Consider the following 17,500-nt stretch of genomic DNA (forward strand, 5'->3'; position numbering starts at 1 on the left):
AGAAAACAATTATTTTTTTTAAATGCTAAAGCTGTGAATATTTTATTTTGTCTTTAGACAGGAATTAGTTTAATCGTATTTTTATATGAGAAATTACACGTGATATTTGGTACACACTTAAAGTTACTCGTGAAGGCACAAGTAAAGTGATATGTACACTCATTTTACATTGTCAATTCTTTAAAAGTTGTTGGTAAATGTTTTATTAATTTTGAATTTGTTAATAAAATTTTAAGATTTCTTTCAAAAAGTTGGGATCTAAAGATAACTATAATTCAAGAAGAACTTGAACAATTTTCCGCTTAAAGAATTTATAGGATCATTAATGACCTATAAAATGACTTGCAAGACACATAATGAACATAAAAATAATATTTTAAAGACCAGAAAAGATATGATACTTAGACCACTTGAACGAAAGCTTAAGTGATGTGGATCACTTGGCACTCCTTGTAAGTTAAATATATTTTCGATATTGGTTTCATTGAATAAATTTTTGTATTATTTTTTCATTTCGAAAGTATTAATTCACTTCCTTCCTCTTTCCTTTTCTTCCTCTTTTGGTGTTTTGACGATTCTAACAATATTAGAGTCAAGTTCTCTCAATTGGTTTAACATCCAAGAGACTATATAGTTTTCTTTGACAATCAAGATGGTCATTTTATCACTCGTCCTCTTATGTTTAATAGGACGGACTATACGTATTGGAACACAAGAATTAAGATTTTTTTTATTTTTTATGGATTTTGATTTATGAAATATCTGGTTTTTAAAAATTCTTTAGATCAATAAATGAATGAAATGATTTAAAAAAAAATATTTTTTTAAATGCTAAAGCTGTTAACATTTTATTTTGTGCTTTAGACAGAATGAGTTTAATCGTATTTCTATAAGGGAAATTATTTGGTTACTCGTGAAGGCACGAGTAGAATGATATATACACTCATTTTACGTTGTCAATTCTTTGAAAGTTGTTGGTAAATGTTTTATTAATCTTGAATTTGTTAACAAAATTCTAAGATTTCTTCCAAAAAGTTGGGATCCAAAGATAATTATAATTCAAGAAGAACTTGAATAATTTTCCTCTTGATGAATTTATAGGATCATTAATAATCTATAAAATGACTTGCAAGACACATAATGAATATAAAAATAATCTTTCAAATAACATGAAAGATATGACACTTAGCCCACTTGAGCGAAAGCTTAAGTGATGAGGATGACTTGGCACTCCTCGTAAGTTCATAAAAAGGAACAAAACAAATCTTGTAAAATAATATTTTAAAAACAAAAACGAACTCATAAAAGATAATCATCTGCTATGATTACAAGAAGCCATGACACTTCAAAAATAAGTGTCCACAACTGAAGAAGAAGCTGCTAGCATAAAAGAAGAAGAAAGCATTCAAGACAACTTGGGATGAATCAAGTGCATTAGAAGATGAAGAGCAAACCAATTAAGACGAGGTGGCGAACTACGCTTTGATGGCTCTCAACGACGAAGTATGTGACTCAACTAAAACCCCTTTATCTTATGATGAATCATTTAATGCATTTGAAGATTTATAAGATGAACTCAAAATAGTTGGTAAGAAATATAAATTGCTAAAAAAGATCATATATATACATATATATATATATACATATATATATACATATATATATATATACATATATATATATATACATATATATATATATATACATATATATATATATACATATATATATATATACATATATATACATATACATATACATATATACATATACATATACATATATATATATATATACATATATACATATATATATATATATATATATATATATATATATATATATATATATATATATCTCATGAATTTAATAAATTAGAAAATGAGTATGATAAATGCTTGTTAACACCTTACACTAAATGTGAAGAGTTCGATTCATACAAAAAAGAAAATATGTTATTACAACAAATATTAGAAAATTTTAAAATTAATAGTAAATTATTAAATATGATTTTTGTTAACAAAAGTGATGTATGTAGAAAGGAAGGAGTTGACTTCATGAGTAATAACACTCAATAAAAACTAACTACATTTGTTAAAAGACCCATATTACATATTTTTCCTAAATTTAAATATAATTTTTATGGTAGATATCGTCATTATGTTTATACATGTTTATTTAAAAAATATAGCTCGCATAAATTAGTTTGGGTTATAAAGGAAACACAAATGACTTAATGTCAAAAGTCAAGATATGTAGATCTAATAATGAGGGACCCAAAGTTCAATTGGTACCTAAAGCAAAACCTCTTTTTTTATAGATATGTCTATAATTGAAAGTTATGAACAAAAGATAATATTTTGATAGTGGATGCTCAAAGTATATAACTAAATATCCAACACATTTCTTAAAGTTTACTAGCCAAAACAACAATAATAAAGGAAAGATCATTGGAATTGGAATTATTGGTAACAAATATAATCTTTTGATGGTTTAAAACATAACTTATTAAGCATTAGTCAATTGTGTGATAAGTGATATAAAATTAAATTTGAATCTAATACTTATATCATAGAGAAACCACATAAAAATCTATGATCGCCTTAAGGAGTGTTAATGATTATACTATTGATCTTGATAATTGTCATGACGAAACTTGTTTTTCAGTTTTAAACGACAATGCATGGCTTTGGCATAAAAGACTACGATATGCTAGTACGAAATCAATCACATAAATTGAAACTAAAAGAGGAATATATTTTTCTTAAAAATTTCTCTATCTCTAAAGCTTATCAAATTTTTAATAAGAGATCTTTAGTTTATGTTATTTTGTTTATGAATCTCTTGAACTAAGAAAATGATTTTGATGATGATTTTAAATTTTATAATTTGATTTCCTCTCTCTAAAGCAACTTGGATACATCTACTTCTAAATAATCCTTACTTGAGGAATGAAAGTATGTAGATATAATCCTAAGGAGTTATTCGTTAGCGATACATCAAAAGGAGCTATTCTTCACTGAAAAATATTTATTCAAATACATGGATCGAGAACTTTTATTATTTATTCTTGTATGATTTTTTCTTTTTATTAAAGAGAATATCTATCCAAACGAATCATGATCTTTCACTTAATTTCTCGGTATTCATGACTTGAGTTTTCTTTTGAATTAAGATTGTTTACTATTTAATCTCTTATGATTATTTCTTTTCGCTATTTATAAAAGAAGAGATTTATCAAAATTAATCATGATTTTTTTGATATTCACAACTTCATCTTTCATGATTTGAATTTATCTTTAATATCTTTCATGTTAAGATTGGACCATTAATGTAAATTTTTGCACCATTATATTTTTCCCTTCTTTTTTATAATGACAAAAGGAGAGCGAATCATACCATCTTGCACATCTCAAAAAGAAGTTAAAAACTTGTTAGCTTGCACATCTCAAGAGAAGTAAAAACTTGTTAACTTGCACATATCAAAGAAATGCAAAGACTTGCTAGTTTGCATGTTTTAAAGAGAAGTAAAACTTACTAACTTACTAGCTTGTATGTTTCAAAAACTTGCTAGTTGTACTTTTTTCTTTTTGTTAATGACCAAGTGGGAGAAGTTATGATGATTTGAAATTTTAATCATATGATATACCTTAAGGATTTGGAATCTTAACTCATACTTTGATATTATGATGATGCATATGATGTATGCAATGTTATGTTAACTATGCATATGAAGTGTGAAAGTTTTGTTTTGACTTGAATTCTAAGGTTATCATTTTCTGAATTTAAGTTTATTTTTATATGATATATAGATAAGGGGAGTTTAGTTAAAATTTCGTCATCAATTGGTTGTTATCATAAAAAAAAAAGGAGATTATTGAATCGTAGATTTTAATGATGAAATCAATTGATGAGTTTATGATCTAACGAGTGTTTGAGAAAAGTGATGTAAGACTAACTTCGATCATGAAAAGATAAATCGATTGAAGTAGGAGAATCATACATTGGGCCGGAGTTAGAGATTGAGCATCGGGTCAGAAGGATCAGATATTGCTCTAAGATCGGATGTTATTAGAGGTCAACATATCGATGGATCGGGCAATACATCGAAGGAAAGGATGATGCGTCGAAAGTTCGGACGAAGTACCAAATGAACCAATGACATGTCGGATAGCATGAGATTCATGTTTATAATCATTTATATCTTGATCGAAGTAGTTTAGAATGAACCAGTACAGCTAGACCAGGCAATGAAACCGTATATGAGTTGGAAAGTACAAAGTGTTCATTTCAAAAAACTCGACAGTGGTACCACTCAAACTAGTAGTGGTACCGCCTAGATTGGTGATAGTACCGCCAGAATATAGTCTTCTAGGTTATGTCAAGCGGTGGTACTATCCAAGCAAGCGGTGGTACCACTAGTTCTTAGTGTGGCAAGCAATGGTATTGCCTAGCACTGGTGGTAGTACCGCCAATAACCCGAAAACCCAGTGATGAGACTTTTTCACTCCATTTTTAAAGTCATTTGAGGCCTATAAATACCCCATTCATTCTTTCTTGAAATAGCAAGAAAAAAGCTCAAAAAACTTATGATTTTAAGTGCGTAATCTATGTTAAAGTATTAAGTTCCTTCCTCCTCTAACTTCTAAGTCATTCTAAGGGAGGTGTGAGAATCACTTGTAAAAAAGAGTTGTAAAGGCTCTCTCATAAACCTATGAAAAGGAGAAAAGAGTTGTAAGAAGGGTGGTTGATTTTCATCCATTGAAAGATCATAAGTGAAAGCTGATGGCTTTGACAGAGAAGGAATTGGGAGTGAATGTAGATTGCGACGATCGAACCACCGTAAATCCGATGTGCTTTTTCTTTATGTTTTTCATTCTTATTGCTTACTACACTTACTCACATTCTAAATTAAATATATTTTCGATATCGATTTTACCGAATGAATTTTCGTATTATTTTTTCATTTCGAAAGTACTAATTCACTCTCCCCTCGCCTTTACAATCTTAACAACTTAATAAAAATTTATTTTTAATAAAAAATACACGTGTCGATTGATCCATTATAACCTCACAAATAAATCCAAGAATACCTTTTACTCATCAGCCCTTTTCAGCTAAAAGCTGAATGACAGGTCTGATATTTCTCATATCCAGCAGAACTGTATAAGATACCAAGCTTCACCATGATGTTTAATGCGATTAAAAGTTTTCATGTACCGAGAGCTTCACCATATACTAAGAGCTGTTTTCCAACAGCTCTCTTAGTATATGGTGTGGAAATTATATCGAGATCAAGGATAGACCAGTCTTTTGGAGTGTAATTATTCTCAGCCGGAAACTTACTGGTTCAGATGTATCAAGTCTTTACGCAACCAGGCTCCAAGTCTTTAAGTAGACCAGTCTTTTGGAGAAGTAGCTGAGGCTAGTAAGCCACTATGCTCGGGATACAAGCCCAAAATTTGCGATCAGAATCTGAAACTAAAGTCACATTACATTTCACTTCTTTCAGGAAATATGTTCAAGGTGTCCAGTGATTGGAACTTCAATAAGCTCTATTCCGGAGGATAGGCAGTGAAGTCCACCAACAGCAAGGAACTCAGATCATTGCAGATATTCCAGATCATCTGTTATTCCGACCTGCAGCAAGTTCGACCAAAATAAAATTTTTTTGGAAATTATGATCAAATCTTCCTAGAAACAAGCAACATTAGAGGGATGACGTGAATTTGTCAAAGCAGCTATTCCACATATAATTTGCTGATATTTATGGTTTGTTTATATAGTCATTTCAGACATGCTTTCTGACTGAGTTTTCTATAAAACATGAAGAACAAGCTGCATGCATACCAAATTGATAACCACGATCCAGCCACCAGCAGTGATGTTTATTTGGCTAATCAGAGTTTGCCCAGGTTTTAATAGAAGCTTTTTAATTTTGTATGGCAAATATTTATAAATATTTAGTTCTCAACTTTGCATTAACTTTCCGTACAACACCACATTAAGAGGTCCATTATTGTAGAACAGACGATAACATTTAAGAGAGAAATAGGCATACCTATCCAAATATAGAAAGCAGTTTATGGACCATGGTTCCAGTGACAAATACACTTTCTGCATATAACAAAAGGCTACAAATTGACTCTCTAAATCCAACACTGACATAAAGGGTTATGCACTGAGGTGCGCTTTTTGGTATAAGATCACTAAATCTTGGTTCTACTGTGTCGGCAGATATTATTATATCTTACATCCATTTATTACAAGAATGAGAAATTCTATTAACAGTCTCACAATTGACATAATTTACCAACATCAGGAAAAGGAGTAAGGCCCACAGATGTCCAAACACTATAGTTCAAACTAGCAACTTTCCTTAACATCTTATCCAACTTATTATACATCTAGAACTTCCAGTTTAAGGGCACCATCTCTCTATCAAGATTTTCCACATTTATCCATGTCTTTTATAAAACTTCTATAATGAAAATTCCTGAGCAAATACACTAATCTTTTCCAAAATTGGATGATGATGTGGCTCTTCCACTACAGCTTAATTTGCTTAGTAGAGAACCCACAGACAACATGTATCATCAGGAAACAAGTAGAATCAAGGTGTGCCATAAAGCATGTGTAGAGGATATCAGAAAGATGTTTTCATAGTTTGAAGTTATAAATGGTGACAATGCAATGGCATCAGGTTATGAACATAAGCCTAAGAATGCAAATGTAACCTATGTTGCAACAGGGCATATACCTCCTTGTATAAATGTTCAAGTTGCTCTTTGGCTTGAGGGAAGTTGGTTGAACACCATTGTTGTAGGGTAAATATGTTGTCTGATGAATCATATTCCAAAGCTAATCAATTCAGTGTCAATCAAAGGAAGAAATTTATAATTTTAAATCTGGAAATTTTGAGTCTGATAAACACCTGTCCATCTATTAGCTGCTGAATGTGCAACCTCAATTGCAACTTCTGTTATGTCCGAAAAAAGAACATAAAGTTACAAAACTGAATAAAGGAAGATGTGTGATATCTACATAAGCATACATATTTCTAAATATTTAAGAACATTACTAGAGAATCTACTTAAAAATCTTACTGCATCATGGCATCTGTAAAAGAAAGGTTTTGAAGTAGTTAATGTGTTCTTTCTATGTGAGGTGAGACAAGTACTTACTCATTTGTTCAACCGCAGCTGGATCATTGTCTACATAACAGGCTAATTCTTCCTATTATACAGAATAATCTTAGTATCCTGGAATAATGCTCATCAAAAGATGAAGCAGAGTGCTCATACATACCTTCAGCTTGTTATGCTGAAGCTCAACAGCTTTCAGCTCCACCAGAGCAACCTCTCTCTCATCCTATATATGGAAAACAAACGATGTCTTATGTATAAATGTAAAATCTACACAGGAAGATTCCACAATAAACACAGATGCACTCGACTTACAGACTCCTCCCTGCCTTTCTTCAAGTTGTCCCTTTGTTCGATCAGCTCAGCAAAACGGTTCCTACTGCTTGAAAGATCAGACTCAAGCTTGGATCGAGTGTTTCTCAACTGTATATAGATCTCTTCAATGGTCAAAGGTTTTTAAAAATATATAAATACATATCATCAGTATGCAACATTCCACAGATCAACAGTTGCTACCTGATTTCCAGCACAACTAGGAAGACTCCAAAAGTATACCTGACAAAAGAAAGAAATAAACAAATACATAACTATGCAAGTCAAATCAGTCAAATCATGAAGATAAAAGATGATTTTTTAATGCAGAGTAAACAAAAGATCCTTTTTTTTATAGTACTTCAACCTCCACTTACATGGAACCATGGTTTGACATATCACTTGAAACATTACGAAACAGGCAGTACGCACCGGTCCACCATCTAGCTGATATGCGGACTAGGCTGTTTCGAGTGGTACACAAAAAATTAACCTAGTACCAGTTGACACTAGTGTTGTATCGACCATTAAGGATAAAACTCGACCTTTACCAATGCATACAGGTCGACAACGATCATATTTTCAACTGATGCTGACCAGTGATTTAGAAAGGCGCTCGGGCGCTCACCTAGGCGCTCGGGCGAGGCGAGGCGAGGTCTGAGCGCCTCGCTTCACTTCCAGGCGGTGCACTTCAAAGAGGCACTGCCTGGGCGCTCGCCCGAGCCCAAGCGCTGGGCGCTTCAGGCGAGCGCCTGGGTTAAACTAGGTGACCAAACCAAGATTTTAGGTCTGGTTCGGTCTCCGGTGGTTAGTTGGTTCAATCAAACCAACTAAAACCGATATTAGCTGTTGCTGCCAACTCTAACCCTGCTCGTTGCCGTTGCCGCTCTTGCTCCCGCTGCTCGCCACTGTCACTGCTCGCAACTGCTGCCGCTGTCGCCGCTCGTTGCTCCTGCTCCTGCTCCCACTACCACTGCTCGCCGCTGTCGCTGCTCGCCGTTGTCGCTGCTGCTGCCGCTGTCGCCGCTCCCGCTGCCGCTACCGCTGCCTCTGCCTCCTTACACTCCCACTCCCGCTACCGCTGCCTTCTTACACTCCCGCTCCCGCTGTCGCTTCCTCTTTTCTCAATTAGCACTCTCTTACACTCTTCCTTCTTCTCCTTCTGTATACTGTTAATAGTATACAGTATACTGTTAATATTGTTAGGTTTATTTGAAATTATAATTTTCAATACTGTTAATAGATTAATAATATATTATTTTGATTTTAATACTATTAATTTTTATTTATTTGAAATTATTATTATGTTTCAAGATAAATGGCAAGTGTACTTTGATGTAAAATTTTATTGTTTTGAATTTTGAAACTTTTTGTTAATGTGACATTATGATTTTGTATCTTAGATTTTCCTAATTTAATAGCATATTTTTATTTAAAATTTTAAATAATTATATTTATTAATTATATTATATATTTTTATATTTTAGCGCCTCGCTTCGCTCAGGCTAGCGCTTAGCGCCTTAGGCGTTTTTGGACCTTAGCGCCTTTTGGCGCCTAGCGCTTTTTAAATCACTAATGCTAACCCACAACGGGTCAAATCTATTTGATCAATGGGGCACCTTTTGGGCTTTAAATTCTCGTCCCTCCCCCCTCTTTTAGTCACTCTCACTCACTCTCGTTTACTCTCTCATTCTCACTCTCAATCTCACTCTTTCTCATACTCACACTCATGATTAAAATTCCTAATGATTAGTGGTAATCAAGGGATTGAAATAAAGCAACGAGTCATGACAATAGGCTAAGTTCCAATGCACTCCAACCATCGCAAGCCTATATGTCACGATCATACTTATCTCAGGAAGCTCCTCGAATAAGTGTTGTTAATGACGATGAGGCAACGACTATTACCAAGTTGAGGATTTAGTACAATATGTCATGGGAGTAGTTACAAGACTAAGTCTGAGAAATCTACTACTATATCGACATACAACTTCATAAGATCGAGGATCTTGATCCATCGGTCATAGATTCATGATATTCATTTTGGCAATAGTATATCAAATTCTCGATAATGACACCTAATCCAACATCTCAACTCTTTTCTTTATAGGTGATTCAAGGCCAATGAAGTAATTTCGTCCGACGGAGACCCATAAGACAAAGTTGTTCCTCGATGGATCCAAGAAGATAATTTTAATTTTTTCTCCTTATAACTTTAGATACACTTTATTCTTATCTAAATATAATTTATATACGAACAAATCAAGAGAAAAAATCTTTAAAATATTTTTTTGAATTTTCAATCATTTTTCAACCTTTTTTTGGACAATAGGTATGCACCAGCATACTGATATATGGTACACCAACACGACAACATGGCATTCCTTGCATGGAACAACATCGGGTCTCCCACATGGCAATGCCTTTCCTTTTATTTAATAAATATTTCCTCTTTTGCAACTTCAACAATTTATCAGTTGCATAGCATTGAAGCATAGATGAAATGCCTATTATAGGTCATCTAGTATATATCGACAATGAAAACATAAGCCACCATTTATGCATTCTGGTATTGCTCTGGAACATAGACAACAGAACCCCAGTTTTCTCAGTCGACAAATGCAGCAGCAAGGTTCTTCTGGACTAGCACCACCCTGATTCGAGGGATAACCATCGCTAGGTTCCATCTCAAAGAATTTTACCTGAGGCAGGACCTCATGACACTAAAGCCTCTCCCATTCAGGAGTCACCAAATTATTTGTTGCCTAGAGAGAGACCGAGAAGAGGAAGTGGGAAAATCTGTTACTGGAAAGGGTGGCATGGAGATTCTCTTTGAGCCATTGTACAGGAAGCACTTGTGCTTCATTCAGAACATGAACTGTCACCAACTCTCCTCACCACCCTCTCTGCTAGAGTAGAATGTGTTGGGTGTGACTCAGCAAGATAACTGGCAACAGCAGACTGGGAATTGATCATGTACTTAAATGGTAATAAAAGGAAAACACCATTTTAGAAATCATTTACACATAAGAAAATAATTTGTATGTTAGCAGGAATAAAGAAAAAATCTAAATTTCAGCAAAGTTTTGGAAATGAACTCACAGAAGTGCCTATTTTGTCCTTCAAAACAAGGTCATCATCCACTAAGCTTTGCACAACATCCTTCACTGACTGACTTATCACACCTTTCTTGGGACCTAACTTCTCAAGCTCTTTTAGCTGAAAATTAAAACACAAGAACACAAGGTTACAGTTCAACTTCAAAGCTGAAAAAATGAACAAAGAAACAGGCTACTGCAGACACTGTCAAATCCAGTACAAAGCTGCAAACTTCATAGTAAGTATTTACAGTAATAGAAAATGAAACACATTAGTTTGAACTTCCAAATGTAATGATCCAAAGGATTAAGATTCTTTGATGAGATCTGATCTGATATTAAATCATAAGCAATATGTGCTATTCTACTTTGAATTGCAGTGGGTAACTACGCAAAAAAAATTGGGTACACTATAATGAATGTAACAAAGATGGAACCACACTATAATTAGAGATAATCATGAGAACAAGAAAACAGTTTAGTGAATGCTATTTACTTCTTCCTCCTAAGAAACCAAAGTGATAAATAATCATTTATCATTAATATACCAAACTTTCCACAAACAAAGTAAAGAACAATGGAATCAGACCCCGGATTAAAACAAGTATATTTCCTTCTGTTCTAATGTATGAACTCTGATAGAACAGAAGTCCAGCTCTGATTGCCTGATTAAATTTCCACCCCTAAAAATAAAAAAAGAGAATTGCTCTCATTGCAAAACAACAAATTCGCTAGTGGATATGCCTTGAGCACTCATGAATATTTTAATATTTCTGCTTGAGCAATAGTCATATCAATATCAGTGAAATGAGGTTAATAAATTCAGCAAATAGATACTTGAACAATTGATTTGAAAAGATATACTGTAATCTTTGTCTTCCAATAAGATCATTGTGGTAAACAGCATATGTTATATGATTATTAAGACAACCACCACAAATTACCAGATTCAACAGAGAAATTGGATCAGGTATAAGAGATGACATTTGACAAAAAGAATGACTCCCTGAACCTTATAATCTCCATCACATATTGGTTTCATTTCCATCATATATATTTCACTTGCAAATGTTTTCAGCGTACCAGACTGTTTAATATTACATAAACTGCTGACCACATTCGGCACATGAGTTTCTTCTTCGAATATAGTTAACATAGTTTTCAAAATGATGCCTAAGTTTGGACACACAAAGAAGTTTTAAATATTCAAAGTGAGTAATGCTGCCATTTATAGCTATAATGAAACAGGGGCAAAGTGATATATATGCATATAAAATCTTAAAAATGCATGCAAATGTAAAGTTATACTAACTGAAAAATGCATTTTACGAATGATTCCTTACTCCATGAATAACAATCATCAATATAAATAAATCGAAGTAACATATCATTAACATTGTAATTGAGATCCATGATTAAAATTGACTAATAAACTGGAGAACTTACAAGAAAGAAATCTTGAGACTCATAAAAAATTTGAAGCATTTGCTCACGTTTCTCCTCCAAAGAAAGACCTCTTTTCTTTGACTAAAACAAGCACAAAGAACCAAGTTTTAGATTTACAAATCCAATTCATAGAAAAAACAAAAGGATATGCTCATCAAATATTGACTGAAACAAAATAAATTCCTTTGGTTTGATTACAGTAGTTGATTAAGAGCTGAAATACTAAACTTCGTGACATGGTTCTGCTAGTTATGTGATCTTAACGGACACTATTTCTGATAATCAAAAAGTTTAAAGTTTATTTCTGATAATCAATAAAGTTTAAAGGCTTGAAATTCTGACATTTCCAATTTTGGATGCAAATTTGTAACCTACTCAAGTCCATCTCATATCCAAGTGCACTTAGAATGTTTTATTCTGAAATCCTTTCTGGAAGGGGTAGGGCATGAAACTTTTGATACTTTTCCAAAACGTACCCTCAAAACAATTAGAAGATTAGACTGATAATTACAGTAAATTATTCTCCATACTCGCATCAACTTCAAATGGTTTCCTTTTTAACTATAATGCCCATATTCTTAGGCACTTAACTACAGTCTCCTTTTCTGTAAGCAGAAAACATCCTCCAACACTTTTGATTTTCAAACATGCTTAGATGATCGGTCGACTATTTCCCACGGTACATTTCTAGCTCAATCAAAAGCTTATCACGCCGTGTTGCACGAAAGAAAAATCTAGCAACAATCTTGAAAAGGGGGAAGGGATCAACAAGCAACTCTATACTGGTGAAAAAGCACAATTATAACGCATCGCATCGACGTCCAAAATCATAAAAGGATTGTACTAAGAAAGAAAATCAAGAAACCCTAGTGAAGGAGATGCAACAGATAAAAGATCCAGCATCGACAATGAGGTCTGGCATCAAAACAGAACCATATCACACCGCAGCAAGGAATCGGGTCCGATCGGAGCCAAAAAGGGACGGGATCGAGGAAGCATACCATTGGGATCACCTATAACGGATGAGACGATAGAGAGATCCCGTCGAGGGAGAGAAAACGGAGACGGTAAACGACTAGTCTAAGCGGGAATCCGAAAGAAATCGTAACCCCGACGAAGCCTGCGTTTTGTAGGCGGTTCTCCGTTCGCACGAACCAAACCCATTTCGTACGTGAGATCGTCGCGTGCCGTGCTACTTGAAGCGTGCGAATGCGGGCGGGCATTTCTCTTATCAGACTATTTAGTACGTAACACTGCATAAGTCATGATTTTTTCTTAGTATATGTCCTGTCAAATTATAGTAATTAATAGGATTTAACATTCCATCGAAATAGTGCGATAGTATGAATCGGTCCGATTAAAAAAGAGACGGCGAACCATTCTATATCGGAGTGAAAAAAAAAAATATATATATATATATATATATATATATATATATATATATATATTAAAAAAGAAAAGTTTCGGTGCAATCTTGTTGTGGCTTCAACGCTCCATAACATAACATAGATATAGCTGAAATTTCATTTCTAAGGTTTAAAATTTGGACGCACATCATTCAATAAACAGCAGCGATAATGATAAATTGTCGTATAATAATTTTATCATCTTGACCTACATCAACTCCTAATCTCTCTTCAATTTTCAATTTTACTTTCGATGAATATAGATAAACTATTCTTTATAGTTTTTTCTTTTACAAGACTAAACCTTACGCTTAAAACATTCCTCTCTCTAAAAGAAAAAACCTTTATAATGCAAGAAAAGACTTCTTACAATGTGAACTTCACACTTCAACTTAATGGCTCTTGAAAACACTTACAGTGTTTAATAAAAAGTACTAAGAATACTACTTATCGCTTTGGACAATATTATTATCAAATAATCAAAGTTCGTTCGGGCTAGGTGATACGATTGCATGGGATTGGGCTGCCAAGGCCGACAAGAGCCCAAAATAGAACAAGAGCCCAAAATACCTAGTTTTATAAATGCCCATTTAATTCCAAATAACAACTTACTATAGCCCAATTAAACATGTGTATAGGATGACTCAACTAAAACCAGATATCTAAACCAACCTTTTAACACATCATTAAGCTTGCTTCTGACGTGTTGTTGGACCTTTTGACAACTTCATTCGATTCCATCCACCAGCGTATTATCAAATCTTTTGGTATGTTTATTTTATCATGATATATGATCTTCTAACATGATATCTAATTGTCTTTCAATCAATTTGTCTAACTAACCATTAAAGAAAAAGAAGAAAAATCTATTTGGAGGATGGAGACAGACTGTGACTTACACAGGGCTAAAAAAGAAATATAAAGATTATAAATGCAAAAGATTATTTAATAAGATTTCTTCTGCTTACAGGGTTTAATAAGATAATTTCACACAATGAAGGGACTTTCGTGTCAAAGCCGTGTTTGTTCGATGAGTCATTTGTTTACCCTTTACTATTTCTTTTCTTTTTTTGTTGGAGGATGGAGACAACCTGTGCCCGTTAAACCGCCTCCTCCTCCCCCCGTCTCCTCTCGCGAAAGCCATCTCCATTGCTTCGAATCGGAGCCGACAGCAAGCAGATCAGGCGGAGAGAGGCTATCGAGAGGAGAAGCGGAAAACAATATCGAAGATGAGCGTGATCGACATTCTTACGCGGGTCGACGCCATCTGCAAGAAGTACGACAAGTACGACGTCGACAAGCTCAACGCCAGCAACGTCTCCGGCGATGACGCCTTCGCGCGCCTCTACGCCTCCATCGAGTCCGACATCGACTCCGCCGTCCAGGTCTCTCTCTCTCTCTCTCTCTCTTTCTCTACATATATATCAAATTGTTTTGCTTTTGTCAGCGTTGACGGTTTCATCGATCCGTGGTGGTTGATTGGGCGATCGTGGTGTGCAGAAAGCGGAGAGGGCGTGTCAAGAGAAGAATCGAGCTGCGGCAGTTGCTTTGAATGCTGAGATCCGGCGCACAAAGGCACGGTTGTCGGAGGAGATCCCTAAGCTGCAGAGATTGGCCCTCAAGAAGGTTTGACGAATTTAATGTTGTTTAGTCGTAGATTAGATGTTATGTTTTCTCAAGTTGTATTGCATTTTGAATTCTATATCTCTATTTATGAGCGGTTATCGTGATTTAATTTGGGATAGTTTGTGCTATTCAATTGCAAATCGAAGCAACACGTTACGATACTCTTTGCCGCTTCCTCAAAAAGAAGAGGAAGTTGGGGAAGAATGCTGCTAATGAATCCGAGCCCACAGAGTTAATTATAGTGTAGTGGTGAAATAATAGCCCGCAGCTTCTTCAAATCGTTATTGTCTTTCCCTCTTAGATAATAAAGAGAGAATTTTGCGAGACACTCGCAAAATCATGCTTCTTTTATGTTTGACAACGATAGGCACTTAAAATAAGAAAGTTGGAAAAGGAAGATATTTAGCTGAATGAGAATATTGAAAAGGATGGCTAGGTTTTAGTTGCAAAAGATGGAATGAGAAAGGATCTAACTTTTGATGAGTTGGAGCCAAAGACAAAATGCAGATATTGCCTTGGTAATCAATTTAAGATTGAGATACCATGCGAGGAAGAGGAAGATTAAGCCAGGATAAGTATGTGATTGATACTAGAGTTCAACGGTAGAAAGGTGTTCACATGGTATCTTAAATTAGTTTTGAACAAAGTCTTGTTGTTGCGGGAAAGATTGACAAACCCTGCATTTATTCAAGAACTGGATGATAGAATATGGATAGAATGCTTGTCAAATTAAATACATAATTGTTTATGGCATGTCTTGGACTAATGTTCTTGTTAAAACCTGTTTGTGCGAACCATATCTACTTTAGAGCTTTCATTCAACTGAATATGATGCAAGAGTTGTATCATATTTTTTTACATCTTTTTTTTTCCTGTTTAGACTAAGAAACATTAATTATGCTTAGATTCATTGCTGATTACATTATAGCTATTATGTAAAGTAGCGAATTCTACCTTTTCCTATAAATGCTTGAGAAATTAGAAAAACTGTGTTTATAGTTTCATGATGCCATTTTTCTATATGTGGATCTTGTAAACAATGTTGAATTTCATGTATTCATATACCGAGAATGATAAAATTGTAAAATAGCACCAAATGCTCTTATGTTGTTAACTTTTGACTTAGATACCTTATTTGTTGTACTTGATGTTTCTTGTTGTGGACATTGAATTTCCTCTCATCTTTTGTTCAAATTTAATTTTAATGGTTCACTTGAGCTTGAGGTACTTGCCTAGGCTGTAATCATCTAAAATTTACAGTGCCAGATGTCTCCAGCTAGCAGTTTAGTGTTTATTATTATAAAGACTTTCTTGAAATATTTCCAAGTTTTTTCTGTTGAACTTGATGAGTCAAAACCAGCACTATATTTCTTATCTCCTCTAAATCTTTCTTCTCAAAACAGAAAAAGGACAATTATATATCATTTCCTTTTTAGATGTCGAGACTCGAGATACCTTAGTTCAGCAGAATATTTTGTGTTATAAATCATATAATTATTTATTTATTTAGGGGTAAAGGATATAACTTTCCTTTTGGCAATTATTTAGCTGGGTCTTATTTTTTCTTTCTTTTTTTTTTCTTTTTTGGTATGAGTTTAGAATTGGTAGTTCAAATCAGTTGTTGACATAACAAATGTTTAAACTAAATTTATTGACTACCCTTTCTTAGTTGCATACTTTTTTGGATTGAACATATGAGGATACAGCCATTGCTATGTATTTCTGTTGTGTATGGCCTAGGTGCATCGATTTGTCTTTACTTGCTATTACCAATGCACTAAATTGGAGAAAATTATGTGCTTGCAAATTGGTGATATCTCATACTCAGTAAAGCGGTTTCATTTAATTGATCATATACTCTGATTATTTATATTAGTTAGTGAATTGTTTCTGAAGTCTGCAATCTGCAAGTTCAATCATTATTGCAATTTGCACATTCATTATGTATGGCACTTTTAAATGTTTATTAAAAGTCATGTCCTTTTGTTATCTATCTTGTTCATGCAACCATTACGAAATAACATATAGAACAAAAAGATTAGCTGAAGTAAATATACAATCTTCATGATGCATTTATCACTTAATGTAGTTCTATGACAGGTAAAAGGGCTCTCAAAAGAAGAACTTGCTATCCGGAATGATTTGGTACTTGCATTGCCAGACAGGATTCAATCGATTCCAGATGGCAGTACAAATGGAGCTAAACAAACTGGAAGCTGGACATCTGCTTCTCACATGGAAATCAGATTTGATTCAAATTCAGGTTATCAGATTTTGACTCATTTTGGATGTTTAGATATCATAATTTTCTATTGACCAAGTATAATAATTTTTACTCATGTTGAGTTCTTATTGGTTGTTTACAAATTTTATAATTATTTTCTATTTGTGGATATAACCACAAATATGAAACCAGATTCTTAATATCTTCCTTTTTTTCCTGTATTAATATTTTTCATTTGCATTT

General features: G+C 33.8%; 2 protein-coding genes across 4 annotated transcripts in view; one reads left to right on the plus strand and one right to left on the minus strand.

The window, feature by feature from the left end:
- Positions 1-5,311: 5,311 nt before the first annotated feature.
- LOC135666639 (meiotic nuclear division protein 1 homolog) lies at positions 5,312-13,142 on the minus strand. Of its 2 annotated transcripts, XM_065178260.1 has the most exons (10): positions 13,003-13,142; positions 12,002-12,082; positions 10,560-10,676; positions 7,662-7,700; positions 7,461-7,568; positions 7,309-7,371; positions 7,185-7,236; positions 6,935-6,979; positions 6,761-6,840; positions 5,312-5,640 (listed from the first exon to the last, which is right to left on the minus strand). In XM_065178260.1, the coding sequence occupies exons 1-10, from the start codon at positions 13,003-13,005 to the stop codon at positions 5,605-5,607; spliced, it is 624 nt and encodes a 207-aa protein (XP_065034332.1). In that variant the 5' UTR covers positions 13,006-13,142; the 3' UTR covers positions 5,312-5,604. The 2 variants fall into 2 exon arrangements, with proteins under 2 accessions (XP_065034332.1, XP_065034333.1); XM_065178261.1 differs by lacking the exon at positions 7,185-7,236.
- Positions 13,143-14,489: 1,347 nt separating this feature from the next.
- Positions 14,490-17,500, plus strand: part of LOC135666640 (syntaxin-71-like) — a 4,575-nt gene continuing 1,564 nt past the window's right edge. For both annotated transcript variants that reach the window (XM_065178262.1, XM_065178263.1), the window contains exons 1-3: positions 14,490-14,792; positions 14,908-15,033; positions 17,134-17,296. In XM_065178262.1, coding sequence (XP_065034334.1) covers positions 14,637-14,792; positions 14,908-15,033; positions 17,134-17,296 — 445 coding nt within the window. In that variant the 5' untranslated portion in view covers positions 14,490-14,636. The remainder of the gene's footprint in view (positions 14,793-14,907; positions 15,034-17,133; positions 17,297-17,500) is intronic.

Source organism: Musa acuminata, unplaced genomic scaffold, assembly GCF_036884655.1.
Source record: "Musa acuminata AAA Group cultivar baxijiao unplaced genomic scaffold, Cavendish_Baxijiao_AAA HiC_scaffold_1117, whole genome shotgun sequence".
NCBI classification, from domain to species: domain Eukaryota; kingdom Viridiplantae; phylum Streptophyta; class Magnoliopsida; order Zingiberales; family Musaceae; genus Musa; species Musa acuminata.